Source organism: Bidens hawaiensis, unplaced genomic scaffold (genome assembly GCF_021521415.1).
Source record: "Bidens hawaiensis isolate Kalapana, Puna unplaced genomic scaffold, B.hawaiensis_p1.1 tig00026819_1, whole genome shotgun sequence".
In the NCBI taxonomy this organism is placed as follows: Eukaryota; Viridiplantae; Streptophyta; class Magnoliopsida; order Asterales; family Asteraceae; genus Bidens; species Bidens hawaiensis.
This window is the reverse complement of record NW_027494311.1, coordinates 125,170-144,577: the sequence shown is the minus strand read 5'-3', so window position 1 is coordinate 144,577 and position 19,408 is coordinate 125,170. Positions and strand designations below refer to the sequence as shown.

At 34.0% G+C, this 19,408-nt stretch overlaps 1 protein-coding gene and 2 pseudogenes across 1 annotated transcript; all 3 read right to left on the bottom strand.

Moving 5' to 3' along the window:
- Positions 1-979: 979 nt before the first annotated feature.
- On the bottom strand, positions 980-1,895 carry LOC143574021 (21 kDa protein pseudogene; annotated as a pseudogene).
- An 8,473-nt stretch (positions 1,896-10,368) lies between these two features.
- Positions 10,369-11,434, bottom strand: LOC143574020 (pectinesterase inhibitor 9 pseudogene; annotated as a pseudogene).
- A 3,761-nt stretch (positions 11,435-15,195) lies between these two features.
- LOC143574019 (cytochrome P450 76C1-like) lies at positions 15,196-18,478 on the bottom strand. The gene is made up of 2 exons (XM_077058752.1): positions 16,231-18,478; positions 15,196-16,018 (listed from the first exon to the last, which is right to left on the bottom strand). The coding sequence occupies exons 1-2, from the start codon at positions 17,212-17,214 to the stop codon at positions 15,398-15,400; spliced, it is 1,605 nt and encodes a 534-aa protein (XP_076914867.1). The 5' UTR covers positions 17,215-18,478; the 3' UTR covers positions 15,196-15,397.
- Positions 18,479-19,408: the final 930 nt, after the last annotated feature.

The window sequence follows — 19,408 nt, the reverse complement described above, 5'->3', positions numbered from 1 at the left end:
TGAGGGGTGGCGGAGGTGCACACTCTTATAAATGAATAGGAATGAGATGGATTCATCACAAAACTTACATCGACCTGATTCATATACAGTTCTACTTGGATTCGGCAACATTTAATACCACAATCTGTTGTGGACCCCAAAGGGCAAAAAGGCGAAAACAATCTTTCTACTCAACCAATCAAATCCCATATGTCACTATCACATTCCGATAAGCTGTTACCACCAAGTGGAAATCAACGGACGTGATCGGTGACATCAACCTTACTCTACATCACTGTAGTTATTACAAAATAAAAAAAGGTTCAACTGTTCAAGTATGCTTTTACTCATTTATACTTATACTCTCGTACTATTCCTTAATAAACAATAATGATTCTCACGTCGGATGATGGCTACGTACGTGAAGAATTCCCTTCGTGTAACGAGGCTAACGATGCTTGTTTTGCAGGATTAGCTGTTAAAATTTGCTAACGGTCTCATTAGGACGGTCACATTGTTGAACGGTTTTGGATATTGTACTATCTGTACCCGGATTCCCATTCTGTACTATCTCTCTCATCATTCGGATGGTTATATTATATATGTATCATTGTATTGTGTGTTTTGTAAGCCTAACATTTTTCTTATGAGAAATTAATCCATTATGCGTGTTATAAGTGAAAAATTATTTAGAATATATCAAAGTAGAAGGTAATGATTTGAAGAGGAGTAATGCTAACAAAACTTGTAAATTTGTAACCATTTTGCATTAAAACCGATGGAAAAAAGAACACCTTCACCACACCGGTGGTGAAACTTCTAGACATGAGGACTTAATTATTCTCATAATCAAAACAAAACAAATCTATAACAATCTATAGTGTTTGTTGCATGACTACATATTATTGACCTAGACAATTAACTGAATAACCTGATTTTAGTCTAGTATCTAACACAATGATTTCTATAACATGTTTCTCATTAGAAAAACCATTATTCCTCAAGGTATGTGAGTACCAACTTTATGTCTCAAAGCAAACCTATTAATCAACGCAAGTGCATTGCTAGTGAGTTGTGCTAAATAATTCATCCTCCTAATCACAGCATCCTTCACAGGTCCATTCATGGATCCATCAAAGAATCCACTAGCACAAGTGTATTGATTTGTTAGCTCCGAACTCACCCACGTTTCGACGTTACTCATGTGCCATTCGAAATTCTGACCCCTAAACCGAGCCATTTTCCCAAACTCCAGAACCGACTGGTTCAGGCTCGGGACACAGCTGTTCATGTTGTTGATACAATCTTTCACGGCTTGGCGCACACTCGGTTTTAGTCCCGATGACATGGCCAGTTTGGAAATGTATGCAGAGGTTGACTTGGCATTGTTTAGACTGACTGAAATGGCTGCTTTTGCGAGCTGTTGATCGTTTCCTTGAATGGAACCCGCGTAAGGTGAGAGACAACGAATGCATAGAGCGGGATAGCGGGTGTTTCTGCATGAGGCGTTGACGTAGTTTGTAGCGGCGGGGTCGGTGGCTGCATTGCTGGTGGTGTAGTGGTGGGTGAGTAGAAGAACTAGCAAGTAAAACTCTAAGTTGACCATAACTTATTAGTGTTACAAGTTGTGAGTTATGTAGGAATATTAATAAAGATATGTAAGTGAGTTTGGATGGAGCAAATGAGATGGGTTAAAGCGTTTATATACTACTTTCAAAAATTCTTAAACCGTTACACTTCTTAGTTTAGTATGGTTGACTAATAATTTAAAAACCATCCATAAGATTTAATCAAGAGGTAGTCACCTACTCTTTTTTTTAACTCGAATATAAAACCATCAATGGGATCTAATCAGGAGTAGTCACGTGCACTTATTTAATATTCATGTCTATTATCACTAGCTTTCTCTGATGTTATGACTTAGACCTTCCGTATCAGGGTCATCCATAGCTTATGTGGAGAGTATTTGTGATAAGGATGGAAAAGATAACTATTGTGAAAGTTGAGGTGGAGGCCATCCATCCTTGAGCATCCTTTACCAAGGATGGTGAAGAATGATGGTTGGTGGGTCCCTAATATTGGTTATGTGAAAAATATGAGGTTGTTTGTAGAATGAATGAATATGTTAGTGTTGTAGGTAAAAGTGTGTGTGAAAATAATTAATGAAAAGCTGATGTGGCATGCTGACTAGGCCGTTTGTTTAAAAAATTGCACCAAGCTGATGCGGATAGTCTTATTAGAGACTATTTGGTAGTCTTTTAATGGCTATTAAGAAACTATCTTTTAATAGAATTCATAATTTCTTAATGGTTAAGAGGTAGATTTAAGTATGAATGGTTAAAAGACTACCTTTTTATGAAAACTGACTTTGTGATACTTATCAAGATTAATTAGCTATATATTTTGCGACAAGGTGTACATAATCAGTTTTAACACACTTACATGTTTTTTGGAATGCAGATTTCATTTAGAAAAAAACACACACACACACAACTAGCAATGAACTAGAAAATGCGACGCCACACCAGGGTAAACAAGTTCCGTTTTAAAACGACCAACTTTTCCTAAGTTTATGTCTTTGGCTTGATTTTTGATCCACAAGTAGCTAGTGATCTTTATTTTCTCACTATCCTATTGACTGCGGGTTTTTCAATTGAAAACGTCGTTATTATGGGTTTTGCAAATGCACCAACAAGCCGAAAGTATATATCATCGCGTAGACCACCTCCTTTTCAACAACACTAGTTTGCAAGTTATGGTGAAGAGAAAACAAATCACGAATTAGAAAAGGCGTAGATCAGGGGAATATTGCACCAAAGAGATAGATCATGCCAAACCAAAGAAACCAACCTGCAAGAGTTGAGAACATGTTCGGCTGTTCCCAAATAACAACTGCAAAAAATGGTCCCATCTGATTGATATTAAAGTAAGGGGCTTTTTGGTTCATTTAGATCTGAATAAGCCATATATGAATAAGCCACTGTCCCATTCAACAACATGTCTGAGTCTGAATGATTCAAACCCAATTTTAACTATTCAGATACTATACAAAAACACGCAAAATAATCCATTCACAAAAGAGCCGGGTTAGACACTTGTCGCAAAAGCTATTGCAAAGCAGTCGCATAATAACTTCTGATCACATAAGAACATAATGATTTAGTTAAGAATGGAAAAGAATGTTAACACTACAACCAAATGAAGTTAGTCGGTTTACTTTTCTAATTAGAGTTTCGAGTACAAGTTTTAAGGTTGAACAACCAAGAAAGAACCATTCTACTCAACCGTGTCAACAAATATAAAAAACAACATAATCAGAAAGGTGACAAAATGTGAAAGAAATTACAAGGCAAGTGAGGTGGTCAAAGATCTACATATAAAGTGGATCACTAATAACATATATTGTATTTTAAGACTGTAAACAACTATCAAAAGTTTAAACTAAGCAATAGGGATATATATATATACTATTGACAAGAATTGGTCGGTATTGAATACCAATTAAGGCATAGGGGAAGACAACCGTTGACGTTTATTAAAGTATTACTCCATGTGGGATCGATGCAAATATTAATGTTATTATTATTATTATCATCAAAGTCTACTCTTAGTAATTCCTATCCAAAATATAAATTAAAAATTCAAATATCTCTATAGCTCCTAAGACCAAGCCTTGTGATCGCCACCCACATTCCACATAGACAAGATAGGCGCCAAATTGTTGATAATTTGAGAAAGGAACACACCATTTTGATATAGTGTTGTTTTTGTGTTGGGCTGGGAACTATATCTTGATATAAAGTTAATTAGTTGTTAGGTGAAGACTCAATATCTTGACATAGTGAGATTAAAAAGAATTGTAATGCAAAGTACTTAGTGTGCTTGGTGAAGAAGGCGATTAATTCTTTTGAAGAGTGAAACATTTGTATCTGTGGTCCGGACCAAATGCGTGTCACTACTAGAAAAAAGGCTTTAAATGACACGCATTGCGTGTCATTAAAGGGCACTTATGACACGCAAATGCAGTCATTGAAGCCCGTCATAAATCAAATATGACGGCGTTCCGCGTGTCATATTTAATGACACTCATTTGTGACACACATTCTTGACATGCTTGTATGACGCGCTTTCAACACTGGTGTTTATGACACCAATTAACGACATGCATAAATGCATGTCATCGTATAACTTTTTTAAATTTTTATTTATTTATTTTGCATATATAATTACTAATATTTACATTAATGATTCAAAATATAGCAGCAAAAATATAAATTCTATTTCTAAATTAAACATCCTAAATCAAAATATTACATATTATTCCCCAAGTTCCAAAAATATCGGTGAATATTTAATATCATACATATCACTAATGAAATATAAACTATGTCGTATAAGCAGGCCATTCTTCTCGGACCGCATCGAAATCCGCCTCCATGTATTCGTGTTTGCCTCCCCCAACCTTAGAACGAAATTAAACAAAGAAAACATTACGAAATTTGGCCAAACCAATTGTTGTCCTTAATCCATCTCTTACTATCATTTATAAAAAACAAACATTTCAAACCCTTAATTACTTCTGGCACGAACTTTATTAGGGACGTTCATGTTTTGGTTTTTGAGGGTTTTAGCTATGGTTTTTGGTTATTAAAAACCAAAACAGAACCGTTGAAAATTAAAACCGAACCAAACCAAACCATTTCTAACGGTTTTCTCCCGGTTCGGTTTCGCCGGTTTAAGCTTATTGTGCTTATAAAAAAGTTAACTGTTAAATTAAACTGAAAAAAAATGTCAAGCTCTTAAACTGAAAAGACTTATGGTTCAAAATTTTCAAAAAATAATATGTAGCGAAATCTATTAAAGTCATTCACTCAACATGATTTATAAACTTAATGGTTTAAACAAATTAGTATAGCCCTGCATATTTATTAAACCTAATTTGAATTATAAACTATCAAATATATGTGCATGATTTGAGCAGTTTCACGGTTCCCAACCGAATCATGAACACCCCTAAACTGTATCATCAAAATCAATTGACCAAATGACCCATTTGCCCTTTAAGTTAAAGTCAACAGGTTTAAACGTCAAATCTGACAAACCAATTTAAGCATAATCAAACATATAAATTACACTTACATTGTTATCATTGAGTATTTGAAGTCCTTCACGAACGATCTCCTTCAGATATCAAATTGACCAAACCAACCGAGTTGCTCCTGTTTGAGCAGTTTGGTCGGCTTCAACTGAACACACCAACAAACTCCCAACCTTATCTACCTGAAAATAGAAAGTGAAAAGGTTTATAATTTGGTTTTTGAAAATCATAAAAGAACATAAAACAAGCAAATAGACATAATAAAAATGGGAAAAAGAAGAACCTGGAAGATTTGGTTTTAAATCCATAGTCAACTGCACAACACCAAGAGAATTATTGGATCTCTTGTACACAAAATAGCCCTACAATCCCCAATATTCCCAATTATAAGATCCTGACCCTGCAACATATTCACATTCATTATCAAATTAAACCAACGTTTCAAAATTAATTTATTTTTAAATAATGTCACCTGTTTAATCAACGTGCCAGCTGTTGACCCGCTACAAAAACAGTCGATATTAGTTTTTCTGGTTCAATACATTAGTCGATATTTAAGATCAGCTTAAATAACCATTTTAAAACTTGTGTGAGAAAGTATATAAGATTATGCTTGTTCTTGTTCTAATACTTAGGCTCACACTTAGTCACAAATAAAGTCATTTAAAGTTTGTATGAAATCAAAATCAAAACGCCAAAACCAATAAATGAAATAGATTTCCATTGTAAATTAAGTTTATTAAACAGATAAGTAAGCTACTTGTCTACAACTTAATAAATCACTAGATAGATCAACAGGCTTCTAACACTTTTGTGCCAAATTACGTGTACACCCCTAACACAAACACAGAAACACGTATATTGACCTACATAATATTAAATAAGACAGAAGACCACTAGAATTAGTAAAGTGCAGCAGTAAGTTGCAACTTCAAACCCTTCCATATAAATCAACATAGTTTTGTTTCAGCATAAATTATTAAAATGAGTTACTTGGGTCAACCCGATCGGGTTTCAGGTTAATCGGGTTTTTTTATCAACATTTTTAAACTGATCAGGTTAGTCGGTTTTTTAAACAGCCCTTTTGAACTGAAGTTTGTTAAAAAGAAAAACTGATCGGTGAAATGGGCGTTTTAAACAACCTTTTTAAACTGAGCGGTTTTTTTTATGTATTTGAATAGCCTTTTTATTAAACAGCCTTTTAAATAGCCTTTTGAACAGCCTTTTAAACAAACTTTTTAAACAGTTCGGTTTTAAACAGCCGTTTTGAACGGTTCGGTTTTAAACGGCCTTTTGAATGGTTCAGTTTTAAACGGCCTTTTGAATGGTTCGGTTTTAAACAGCCTTTTGAACGGCTCGTGAGTTGTTTTTTCAAGCTTGGGATCGGGTCATTTATTATTTAGTAATTAATTTGTATACATTTTTAATTAATTTTATATATTTTGAGAAAAACTTAAACGAGCGTAAGCTCGGCTCGAGCTATTATAGTACCGTAAACGAGCCAAAGCTCGACTCGAGCTCAGTCGTTAATACACATGGCTCGTTAAGGTTCGACGAGCTTAAACGAGCTTCCCATTTAGCTCGTCCTTGATAAGTAAATAAGCTTTATTTGAAGCTCGGTGTCAGCTCGTCTCGAGTTTTTTTTATCAATTCGAGCTCAAGTAGCTTACGAGTGGCTCGGAGATTGTACCCCTCTGCTCAAATCTCATACTATACTTCTTCAGTATAACTGTCATTACATGAGCATTTAGAAACAGTTCAATTATGTTTCAAATTTAAGCATTTAGAAAACAAAAAATTCCATTTTTTTGAAGAAATAACTTAACACTTCATTAAACCCTAGCCAATTAATAGTATAATAAGGTAAAATTGAAGGCATATACCTCGAAGAAGATGAAATCCTTCAAAAATTCCTTCAATAGATTCAAAAGTTTTGCTTCAATCCTTCAAAAATTTTGTGGGTTCATGGTGACTGAATATCGTGGTGGTGATGGCGTTCGCGGCTGATGGTGATGACAGAATGTCGTGGCTGGTGGTGGTGATGGAACTCCAAGTTCGTGGCCGGCCGGTGGTGTCTTCAGAGAGAAACAGGTTGTTGTGATGTTTTGAGAGACAACTACGGATTCAGAAATTTTTTTCAGTGGGTTCACTCTATTATATGCTCTAATTTTATACGACCAGACATAAAAATTTTCAGGTCGGTTCAATGGTTCGGCCGGGTAAGGTTCATCACATAATAGAAATGCTTAAAATAACAAAAAAACAAACATTATCATTAGAAATAAAAAAACACATAATATGAATTCAATTCATTTTAAACTAAAAAAAAAACTATCTATGGTTTGATCATATACCCTAATGATTCAAATCAAAAACAAAATTATATTATAGCTGAATACCCTAAAATTGAAGTTAATTTTGTTGATTTTGAGTAAACAAATTTCGATGAAAACCATAATATTTGAAAAATTTGTTCATTAACGGAGTACACACATTATGTGAAATACAGAAAATTGATAAGATGAAAAATGGAAGTGATAAAGAAGAAATGGGTTCGAGGGAATTATATGATAGAAGAAATGGCTTTAGGGAATTATAGTGAAAGATAGAAAGGTAAAGAATATATATAATTTTCAGATCTGATGACCTGTGACTTATTGGAATAGACAAAACAAAAAACAAGGAAAAAAAATTATGTGACTAAGGGGTTTCGAACCCGGGTTCACACGGTAGAAAGTAAAAGTCTTTACTACTTATGGGTTCACTTACCATTTTATATGTGGGTTCACTCCAATATTTTATATAGGCATTCTGCTTATAAACCGAAACTCAGTGGGTTCTCGTGAACCCGCAACTTACCTACTAGATCCGCCCATGCTGAGAGATAACACTGTGGATTTGGGATTAGGTTAAATGGGACTTTTTTAATTTGAGGGAAACTTATTTTGTGATATATGACGAACATATATGGCAGGGGTTAACTTTTTTCAATTTGAGTGAAAGATGACACGCAAATATGACACGTCACACTTATTTTTGTAATTTATGACACTTGCTTAATGACATACAAAAATGATTGTCATAACTCTTCTAATTTTATAAATTTATGACTTCTTTTTTATGACTCGCACAACTGCGCGTCATAAATTGACGCGTGTCATTGTGCGCATGTCAAGGAAGACATTTTTTTTAGTAGCATCCCTACCGTTATAGGGAGACGACTAGTGAAGAAAACTCTCTATCGATGGATCCAGTAGAGGAGATAGATTGAAATTAGTTAACACTTAACATTCACTTAAACCTCTATAAATCCGATTGTGTCATCTTTAACCTTTAAACTCTTTTCTTATTTGTGTTTATCTTATAAGTTGTGACAAGAGTTTAACGTCATTAGCTCACTAAAATTAAATTATAATAAAAGAAAAACGAGATGCGAAGTTGATGTGGCAGTTTGTTTAAAAAGGATATTTGTGGGAAACTTTCATTAGACAAAAACAGAAGCACATGAGCTGTTGAAAAGAATAAAATATACACCAACATACTTAAAGACTCCAGTTCATTAACTAGTTTCCCATAAGCAGCTCCAGATCAAGATGGCTCCATTCTTCCATTAAAATCATTAAACAATTAACGCTTGAAATCAAAGTAATTTTATTAATTAGGTCGGTGGAAACAGTCTCACTGTTCTCAGATCTCATAAATCAACCTGAAGTGAACACCCCATGCCTGTGTAACAAAACCATTTCCAATTTTCCATTAATAAATTTAATCAACAAGTGAATGATCTTGATTCCATGAGTAAATTTGTTCAAGTACCGGACCGAGTTTATGATCATATTGACCAAGTTTAGTTATTTGTGCGTCATTTTGAAAATTCCCCATCATAAACTTGGATAAAGTTTACACCAAAAATCATGTAGAGTTAAGATGGTAACCATATTAGTTGTCTGTCCTTCATGAATCATGATCAACAATTCAACATTAAGGACCTTCTCTCGCCTTTAACTATTGATTGGGACTATAATTTATTGATACCTAGAAGGTTTAACTATTTGATGCTAATGTGTCAAATCCATATTTGTGTTGGATGCTGTTGTCTCGTTTCCCAAGTGTCGTCACGATACAAATTTGTGGTTTAAAACCTGGGATTAAAAAACTTCCGAAGCAATGTGAAAAGCCGAAAATGTGAAAAGACTTCTCTTAAGGGAGTACGCAAACAGTTCTTGTGTAAAAATAAGATTTCATGTTATAAATAGTTTGATATATATATGTGTGTTCTCATTGCTAAATAAATGAGTATCACCGCTAGAACTTTTCGTCAGAAATTTGCAAATAAAAGTGGTCGGTGATATTCCATCAGGAATGTGGGTGTGGGTAATTTGGTTTCTGAAAGATTAGCAAAGGATACTGCTGATGGTTAAATTAAAGACGGGTTACCAACGGGTCTTCTTTGGTACGGCCAAAAGTCTTCCCTGGTGACCCAACAGCCAAAATAACCATGTGCCTCTATTAAAACTTTCGCAAATTCCCTTTCTGATCCTATACATTACGAAAACAACTCCTTTGACATCGATTTGACAACCCGTGAATTAGTGATAAAAAACTGTATACGAAACATGGCAAACAAGACAAACATTGGACACAAGTATGAACCGAGGGCCTCAAATCACGGGTTGCAAACAAAAAATTTAATAATCACTTTCAGAAACACATTAGTTTAAATCCTTTTGTCTCCCTATGTTGCCCAAAAATGGAATTTCACACAACAATTGCAATATAAATTGAGGAACAAGATTGAATGAAACAAGAATTTGATTGACAATGATGTAGTTGTTGTTGATGTTGATCAGGCCTCATATATCCATCGAACCGATGTGTTTGTAAGGTTAGAACTATTCAAGCATTTGTATATGATCAACACATTAAAACTTCGTACTTTCGTAGTACGTTATCAAGTTTGATCATTACAAACTGGATCCTAAACTTTACATAGATACTAAATACAAAATAAACATCGTTTCTTATAATTACACTACGAATACAACATGTAGCCTTTTTAAATCCAGCAATGAACTGTAGGCTTTTTAATTCCAGCAATGACTGGGATTAACTTCACACCCTAGCTATTCGACAACAAACTGCTTATGAAGTATATGAATATTTGATCAACATTCTATGGTCCTTAAGTAAATGTCAATAAATTTATGAAGTACATCGATTCTTAATCGGTTAATATTGATTTTCAACAAGTTAAGTTAGAATGTCATTAACTCAATGCAATTAGACATGCACCGGTACAAACTACAAAAGCCATCCTAAAGTTACACGAAGATAAAATATATCATATAAGGTGCCATATTTATTTCATTAGATATTACAACATTAACCACAAGGCCAGCAAAACCTAAACAAGGCATAACCTTAGCCACAAAAACCAGTACAATAGACTAGTCCAAAAAAACAATATATCCTTAAGGATACAAAACCTTATGGCACACTATAATACTTTACACTACTATATATGTATAACCCTTGTTAGATGAGGAACAAGCAAAAACCAATAGCTAGCTGTGAAGCATGAACCATCAAGGCTTATGTGTATCTTTATGTCTCGCAGAGAACCTGTTGAGCAAAGCAAGTGCATTGCTGGTGCTTTGTGAAACCGAACTCATCTTTTTATTAATAGCATCCTTTAGTTGTCCATTCATAGAACTATCAGAGAACCCCCCAACACAAGTGTTTTGGTTAGTAAGTGCAGAACTGACCCATGTTTGGGCATTGTTCATGTGCCAAACAAAATTCTGGCCCTTATATTGAGCCATCTTCCTGAGCTCCTGAACGGACTGTATCAGACTAGCGACACAACTACTCATGCTATTGACACAGTCCTTCAGGGCTTGGGACTCCCTTGGCTTTATATTTGCGGTTCCAGCCAGTTTCGAAACATATGCTGCCACTGACTTGGCAGTGTTCAGGCTGACCGCTATGGCGGCTTTGGCTAGCTGCTGATCGTTTTGTTGGATCGAACCGGCATAATTCGAGAGAGAGTTGACGCAGAGAGCAGGGAACCGGGTAGTTTTGCATGAGGTTTTAACAAAGTCTAGAGGGGTAGGGTTGGTAATGGCACAAGTGGTGTATTGGAAGTTGATTAGAAGAATTAGCAAGTAAAACAGAAGTTTATCCATGGTTAAGAATTATTAAGAGAGATTTTGGAATATTAATTATATGAAAAAAAATGAATTGGAGTTGGATTTGGATGAAGAAATTGAGAGGAGTTGAGGGGTTTATATACTTGATAAAAAGTTGTTACTTTAAACCATTAGAAGTGTGCAATTCAATTAAAGTTTGTAGACATTAAAAAAAATACATGAAGTTAAAGCAGGCGCCAGGCGGTAGCCACATGCTATATTTTTAATATCTATCTTATGATGACAAGAAGAAGGAAATCACCAAGAAGGAATGAGGCAAGTGTTCAGTTAATACCAGTCAACAGCGTCGTAGAACTCGTTCAGCGCTAGTCAGACAGTGGGATAATGACGTACTAGCGATTAATCGAATTGGAATTAATTTATACGTAATTTCTCAAATATACATATAAATATATACTTAGGAGATAGATCTTGCGAGAAGTGATACTACAGCGTTAAGTGCGAGAAGTGAATGTGTAACTCCATTAATCCCTATTTTTTCACTCTCTTTCTTATGATGTTACCTACATGTATGTAGGTTGGTTGTATTTATGTCTTAATACACATTCAAACCTACCCACGCACATACAAATGTACCGAGCCACATTGAAACCTACGTACCTACACACATACAAACATACATACATATATACAAACATATGTACCTACATACGCACTTACACAACACACCTACACATAAGAAATGGAGTAAAATTAGGGATTAATGGAGTTATAGCTTCATTTCTCGCACTTCTTGCTGTAAGAAAACTTCTGAAATGATCCAATACTTATATACTTAATTTTATATACAAAATTTTTAATTTTGATTGATATTTACCAAATAGCGTTAATCGGTGGGGTATCGACTAACAAATAATCGATGATCAAACAAAGTCTAGGCGCGATTTTTACAACCATGTTAGTCAACGAGCCAAACAATAAATGAAATTAGTAGAAGAAATTAAATAAATAACGACACTTGTTTAAACAGCTGTTCATTGACAACTGTATAAGAAGTTTAGGTTAAGCAATAGACATTTTACTATTTTTAAATTAATTACTGATCGAAAGCAAGGGTTTGCAAACTAGTATATAACCCACGGTTTATTGACTTTTCTTGAAATGAACAACCTTTTCAAGTGGGAGATATAATAGTAGTCCTAGTTCATGCTTAAAACTTACTGCAGGTTTAAAAGAAAAAATCATCAAAAATAGCTAGTTTAACTAAGAAAAATAATCAAATAACTTTGACTTTATAAATTCACTGATCAACAGATCTCTATGATCTCTATCTGACATGAAACATTTCTATTTGCACAACAAGTTGGACTACTTTCGAGCAACATATCGAACATGACGCAAAATCCTTGGGCGCGTGCAACAGATTCAACCGGGTGCATCATAAATATCATATTCATCAATGACGTCGCAACAAGTCCATGTAAGGCGCAACAAATTCAACACAAATATTAAAAAAAAATTTGAATTTAGAATTTAAAATGTTATATTCGCAGTATAAAAATAACTAATATGCAAAAGTTTTTAGCTATAATATAAAAATAATTAGTATACAAAAACAAATATATTATAAGACTCATCTTTTGAATTTAACAAGAATTAGAAAATGACTAAGGACAGCATCGACACTTATGAAATACAAGTATGACTTATATATAAGGATAACAAAAAAATGTAATAATTTTGAAGTTTTAAATTTACAAAATTAACCAAAATGTAAACATGTTATAGACTCGCCCAAAAGCAAGTTTTTTTTAACATAATATTTTACCTTAAAGGGAGTTTTTTTTTATTTTCATTTTTATTGTATATTTTTTTATATGTTAGTAAAAAAAAGATAGATATAGAAGATAAATTGTTCTCAACTTTCACAATTCACCTTCAACATTGTTTTAAGCACAACATCTATCAAATAACATTGTTTATGCAAAGTACGGAACAAGTGATTTAAAAAAAATTGTTATTGTGGTTTTATAAATATTATTTTAGTGTTGTTTGACTATTATTTAAATTTTAGCTTATTTAAAAAATTATGTTTGATTTAAGCAGTTTGCAAACGTTAAAAAAACAAATAGTTTTCTTTTTGCGGACTGAAGAGGTTTGGTCCACCTATTCTGCCATAGACACCTACAGATGTGGTCCGCAGACTGCAGACATTTTATCTCTGAAAAAACAAATAACGTAATAGAGATAGATGACATAAAAACATTAAAAAAAAAGTAAAAGGGTGTAATTAGTTGAAAGTTGGCATTCTTTAAAGGCCGACTTAATTAACCATTTTACTTCCTACTTAACCGCCTGATCAACCAGATTGAGGTTCACCTTTAGCTTTTATGGATCATGCCAAGACCTTGCTGGATACACTCTTATCTAAAATGGTTATATTTAGAAGTTGGTAGTAGGAAGCGAGTCACCATTTAAAAATTTTAATTGTAAAAAAATTTCCACATCATATCACATTCTTTCTTTTTTATCTTTATCTAACTCATAAATATTTATTTTATTATTATTTTTATATGCTCACATATATTAGATGGAGGATAAATAATAATTTTTTTTAATATATATGACAAGTTACTATATCAATTTTTTTAATAATTTAGGGTTAAAGAAATGAAACAGGCGAAGGGATGAAGCTGCTCTTGAATTTTTCTTTTTTACTTTTTATGTTTTAGAGATGGGGGATGGTTGGTTTGATGGATGGATTGTGAATGCTCTAATGGCCAATTCTGTTGGCGTGCCATACTAAAGCTTGTCGGTTTGTCGTTGTAAAGACTAAAACTTTTTAGGTTATTTCAGATACCTTCTCTTTCTTTCATTTGAAGTGACTTGAATTCACGTCGCAAGCATTTAAATTCGTCATCTTTACTTTGGAGTCCCATGATAATAAGTTTTTAGCAACGTCAGGTCGTGGCAACTACTATGAGGGAGAAAACTTCATCATGTACAACATGTTGAATCAAAGACAAGGCGTTTGCATCTTTCTTTTGATTTTCTCGTAACCTAGCTAGGTTAATTATCATTTTGGTTAAACCGGAAGTGATTTCTTCTCGATGTAATTAAAAAGAAAATTCAACTGATAATATTCAACTTAGATTTATTAAGCAATCAATTGCAAAAGGAAATTACAAGAATGAAATTAATATTCAATAGCTAGAAAGAAAATGAGAGAACATAATTAGAGTTTGAGATGAGAAGAAATGATTCACTCACGCCATATTCCTTTACTCTCTTCGCTTATATCTGTTCACTTTGCTGGCGTACCGGATTGTGCTCGTTAGTTGGGCTTGTTTCCGTCTCCTGACTTTGGCTTACAATTGGGCTTGGATCAACGTCCATAACAAACCCACTCCTAACAATATCCCACATATCGCCTTAGACGAGTAGGGTATTCATTATTATGTTCCATAACTCATATCCCTCGTGAAATTTGAAGATGGGGAGAGGAGTCGAGTGAACATTACAGTCATGCTACTTCCGGCCATATGATTGACTTCACAATACCAGCAAGAGCCTTTAGATTGGATCAGATAGGGTGGCTCTGATACCACTTTGTTAGATCATCTCATACAAATAAGGTTTTGATAATGATTAAAGAGGCTTGTATATTGTTAATTTCGGACCGTGTTCACAAGTTAGTGAATATGGAAGGACCTAAGTTGATAAGTTAGTTTATTTTCCAAATTGTAATAAGATTATTATTGTAATGTCTTGGTCCACATGTTAGGGTTAGATTATAAATATAGGGCTTGGTTAGAGGCTTTTGATATCTGATCACTAGAGAATTATTGTAAATAGTTTTTGAGTCAATTTTCTCTTGCAATAATAAAGAGTTTGATCGATCATATGTCTTGACTTGTATATTAGGGTTTAGAGAGTTTTGATAAAGATTAATAAGAAAGAGAGAACACAGGAGAGACTGAGTTTATTCAATATGAAACAAGGCTTTAAATAGTCAAATAACTAATGCACCTAACCATGAAAAGCTAAACAACTTTAATAGAAATTGACAAAACAAACTTAAACGTTAACTAGTTGAAGAATCGGTCATAACCAGGACTGAGACTTCTTATTCAAAATAAAACACACGTGCACCAAGTTTTGAATTAGCCTGCTAACAGTAGAGGGTTTCCTCAGGTAACCTTTTAGAGGGTATGGCTACTAATGATTTCATTTTCTTTGTCACAAACCCAAACTCATCGCAAAGCTCAAACTCGTCATCTTTAGGCAAGTTCCACTCAAAAGAATGCAGAAGTGAAGCTAATATATATGTTAACATCTTTCCACCAAGAAGGATTCCAGGACATATCCTTCTTCCTAATCCAAATGGCAAAAACTTCACATTATTCCCATTGTAATCCCATTTGCCGTTTAAAAACCTCTCGGGCTTAAACTCCAAAGGGTTAGTCCAGTTATTGGGATCGCGGTGGATTGCCCAAACATTCATATACACGATTGTATCTTTCGGGATCGTGTAGCCACCCACCTTGGAAGATTCTTCTGGGCATCTATGGATTAGGAGAGGAAGTGGAGGGTGTATTCTGAACGTCTCCTTGATCACTGCATCCAAATATGACAATTTGTGCAAATCGGATTCTTCAACAATATTATTCATACCAATAACCTCGGTTAATTCATCTTGAACCTTTCTCATTACATCTAAGTTATTCAAAAGCTCCGCCATCACCCATTCTACCATTGTTGATGTTGTGTCTGTAGCGGCAACTATGACCTCCTGGTGAAGAATTAAAGAGAGAAAGAGATCACAATGAAAATTAAATGCTAAAGGTAACCAACTTAGTATCAAACTAACGAAATAATGATACTTATTAAACGAATTCAAAAGTTAAATAGAAAACATATAAATCTAATAATAATAACTATAATAAACAACAAACTACGTACGTAAGACATGTTTTATTAAAGTTTCTGATTGAAAAGAAATACCATCAATAGAGCCTTAATTTGGGTTAAGTTCAATGATGTTGGAGCGTCTTTCTGATCTTTAAGCTCTAATAAGATCTGAAGAAAATCCATCCTTCCATCTTCTTCAGCCGCCCCATCGAGTTTGCTAGAGTTATCTTTGATTCTTTTTTCTATAAGGTTGTCAAATACAGGATCAACATATTCGAGTTGCCTCAGCATATCTCGTTGCCTTTTTTGTAGATCAAACCACGCTAACCATGGAAGAAAATCCGAGATATTTGGTGATCCTAGTAACTCAATGATCTTAAATTCAACTTCACGGAACCCATCTCCAACCCCTTCATCAGAGTTGCTACAACCCCATAACATGCTTGTCACAACATTAAGCTCTGTGTCGAAAGCGATTTTATTAATATCAACCTTTTCCCCTATTTTAGTATAAACTTCATTCACTGTCTTTCTCACTTCATGCGTTCTAAAACTCTTACAAGCGTTTAGATTTGTGTTGTTCATCACATGGCTCACTAAGAGCTTACGCATGTTACGCCAATTTGTTTTATTGTCAGTCCATGCGACATCAAGCCCGCCATAAGTGAGCAATGAGGCTGTTATTGGAGTGCTGCGGTTTGCAAAGATGTGGTCCAAGTCACGGGCCACGACCTTTACTAGGTCCATGGAGTTCACCACAACATGAAGCTTACTTCCGAGCTGAAGACTAAAAATGGGTCCATATTTGTGAGCCATCTCGGTGAATATTTCGTGTAAGTTGGACCCGAGAAACGGGAGGTAGCCTACGATTGGTAAGCCGTAAGGACCTGGCGGCAAGGAAGTTGCGGCCTTTGTTGTATAGAACAACAGCCATTTGTACCAAAGAAATACTAGTGCCGGAACAACAATGGTGAGAATTGTGCGAGCAAGACCGTCTCGCTCGTTGTCAACTTCCCACCACCATGACAAGTAGGTGATCATTTTGTGATAAACGTTGTATCCGAGTACTGATATCATTTTTGTTACAAATTAATGATATGTTATATGCGGTTTGCTTGTTATATTTATAGTTGCTTAAGACCGTGAATGTTCGACTTGCTTACGGCATTAAACGTTAAATTAAGTGTAATTATCTTAAAATCAAAGGAAGCATTGTCCTAATTCAAAACATGCTTCTGCCAAGAGGTCAAATATGGTATGGATGAATGGATCTTCTGCTATTAAAATATGTAGGGTATGGATCATTATTCTCTTTCTATCTTTTTTTTTTTTTTTACAATTAGATAAAAGAGCATAACGTACAGTGAACTATTGAATAATTTCTTTACTTAATTCATTATTTAATTTTATGTATGTCTACTAATTATCAATTATCTTTGGGGATCTAGACATATTTGTAGTTGATCTGAGTGTTTTATATTCTATCTTGTGCCATAACGTCTTATGATTTCATTATCTCATATAAATGCTTTCGGATTCTTTAAGATGAACTTGTTTGTCTTTTCCGAGTAAATCATCTTATTTTAAAAGTTTTTAAAGGTTCAACGTATTCATCTTTCTGTTCGGCTGATGGCCCGTTTATGAAACCTCTGTTTATTAGATGCTTAACTGACCTATAATTAAAATAGGTAAATATTAATAGGTTTATAAAAATATATGGATCTTAGTTGGATCCTACTACAAACCATACTGGCTTGATTTTATCGTTTCAACCCATATTTATAAATTCCAGATTAGTTATTAGGTTTAAAACTTAATTTTCATTAAAAAAATAATATATGGCTTTAGACGGGCCATATGATGTTTATACAATCCGTATAGTCATCCGTTTGATTATTTGACCAGAAACTTGTTTATACGGGGTGCCTTAATTTTAGACGAACAATATTAATTAGACGGAAGATATTATCATTAGATGCACCACCAATTGATTAGATGGACCATCCAATGGTATGACTTATACCCGTATGAATTTTGAGTTAAACGGACATATGAATATTAGATGGTCTGTCTAACCTTCTTCACAAAACTGATTATGTTAGAAATCATCTTTTACATACTTTTACCTAGGTTTGATCGATAATAGCTTAAATCTTTGCTTAAACGTAAGGAAATGAACTTAAACAAGTCGTTAAATGTATTTACCTTACTCCCAAGCTTAAACACGACCTAGGACTGACTTTTTATTACTTCTAATGCTACTGGAACACTTAGGGCTATAAATAAACCAAACGATGTCTTGTTCATGTACATTTGCTTGGCTTTAAACTTTTTCACGAACGGTTCATGAACGCTAACCGAACGTAGAATCTTGTTCGTGCTCGTTCCTTAAGGAATTTAATTTGTTCACGAACCCAAACGAACATGTAGTATTTAGAAAAATAACAACATTTTTAATCCAAAATATCAGACATAATCACCTTAATTTACTAGTTAGCAAGCTCACAATTTTTGGCTAGTATTATCGTTATATGAGAAGTTAGATCTAAACGACACCGCAAGTTAAAAAAACTCTAGATTGGAGACGAATTTTTGAGTTAGAAAACCCTGATCGGAAATGGCTGGTCCTCAATTCGTCACAACAGAAGAGCATGGCAATGTTGGAGTTTGACGAATCTGGAGGCTCGAGAAGCATCGATTAGTTGGAGACGTATTTTAAAGTGAGTCAATTGTTGCATGTGGTGGTTGTGTGGGGGGTGGGACTTGGTGGTGGTGATTGGTGAATGCCGAGAGTTGATGGGGATGAAGGCGTGAGACCCCCATTAATTTAATTATATGTATATATTAATAATCTTTCTTATATTATATTTATATATTAATTACTAGGTTAGGATCCCGTGTGTAACACGGGTTAGAATAAATAAATTTTAATGACGACACAATGTAAAACACAATTAATATGTTAAATTGTTTATATAAATATACAGTTTACAGTATAATAAATTACATATTAAACGACATGGTGTGTGTATACATACATACATACAAACATACATACATACATGTGTGTGTATACATATATATAGCTTTATATTCCTAAATTTCAAAATATTTATATGTATATAACATTTATAGTTTATTAGTTGCTTAACCGTATTTGTCTCTACATTTATTTTATGTCATCCATTTTATCTTTGTGTTCTTAACAACGGATATAGGATACCAAATTGTACAACGTTTATAGTCCGGATACCATGAAATATTTTTAAAA

What these genes read in the sequence shown, in the direction of transcription:
- LOC143574019 (XM_077058752.1), bottom strand. Translation starts at nt 17,214, where the DNA reads ATGATATCAGTACTCGGATACAACGTTTATCACAAAATGATCACCTAC. An exon ending in AAATTAAGGCTCTATTGATG is followed by an intron (nt 16,019 to 16,230) that starts GTATTTCTTTTC and finishes ATTCTTCACCAG; the next exon opens with GAGGTCATAGTTGCCGCTAC.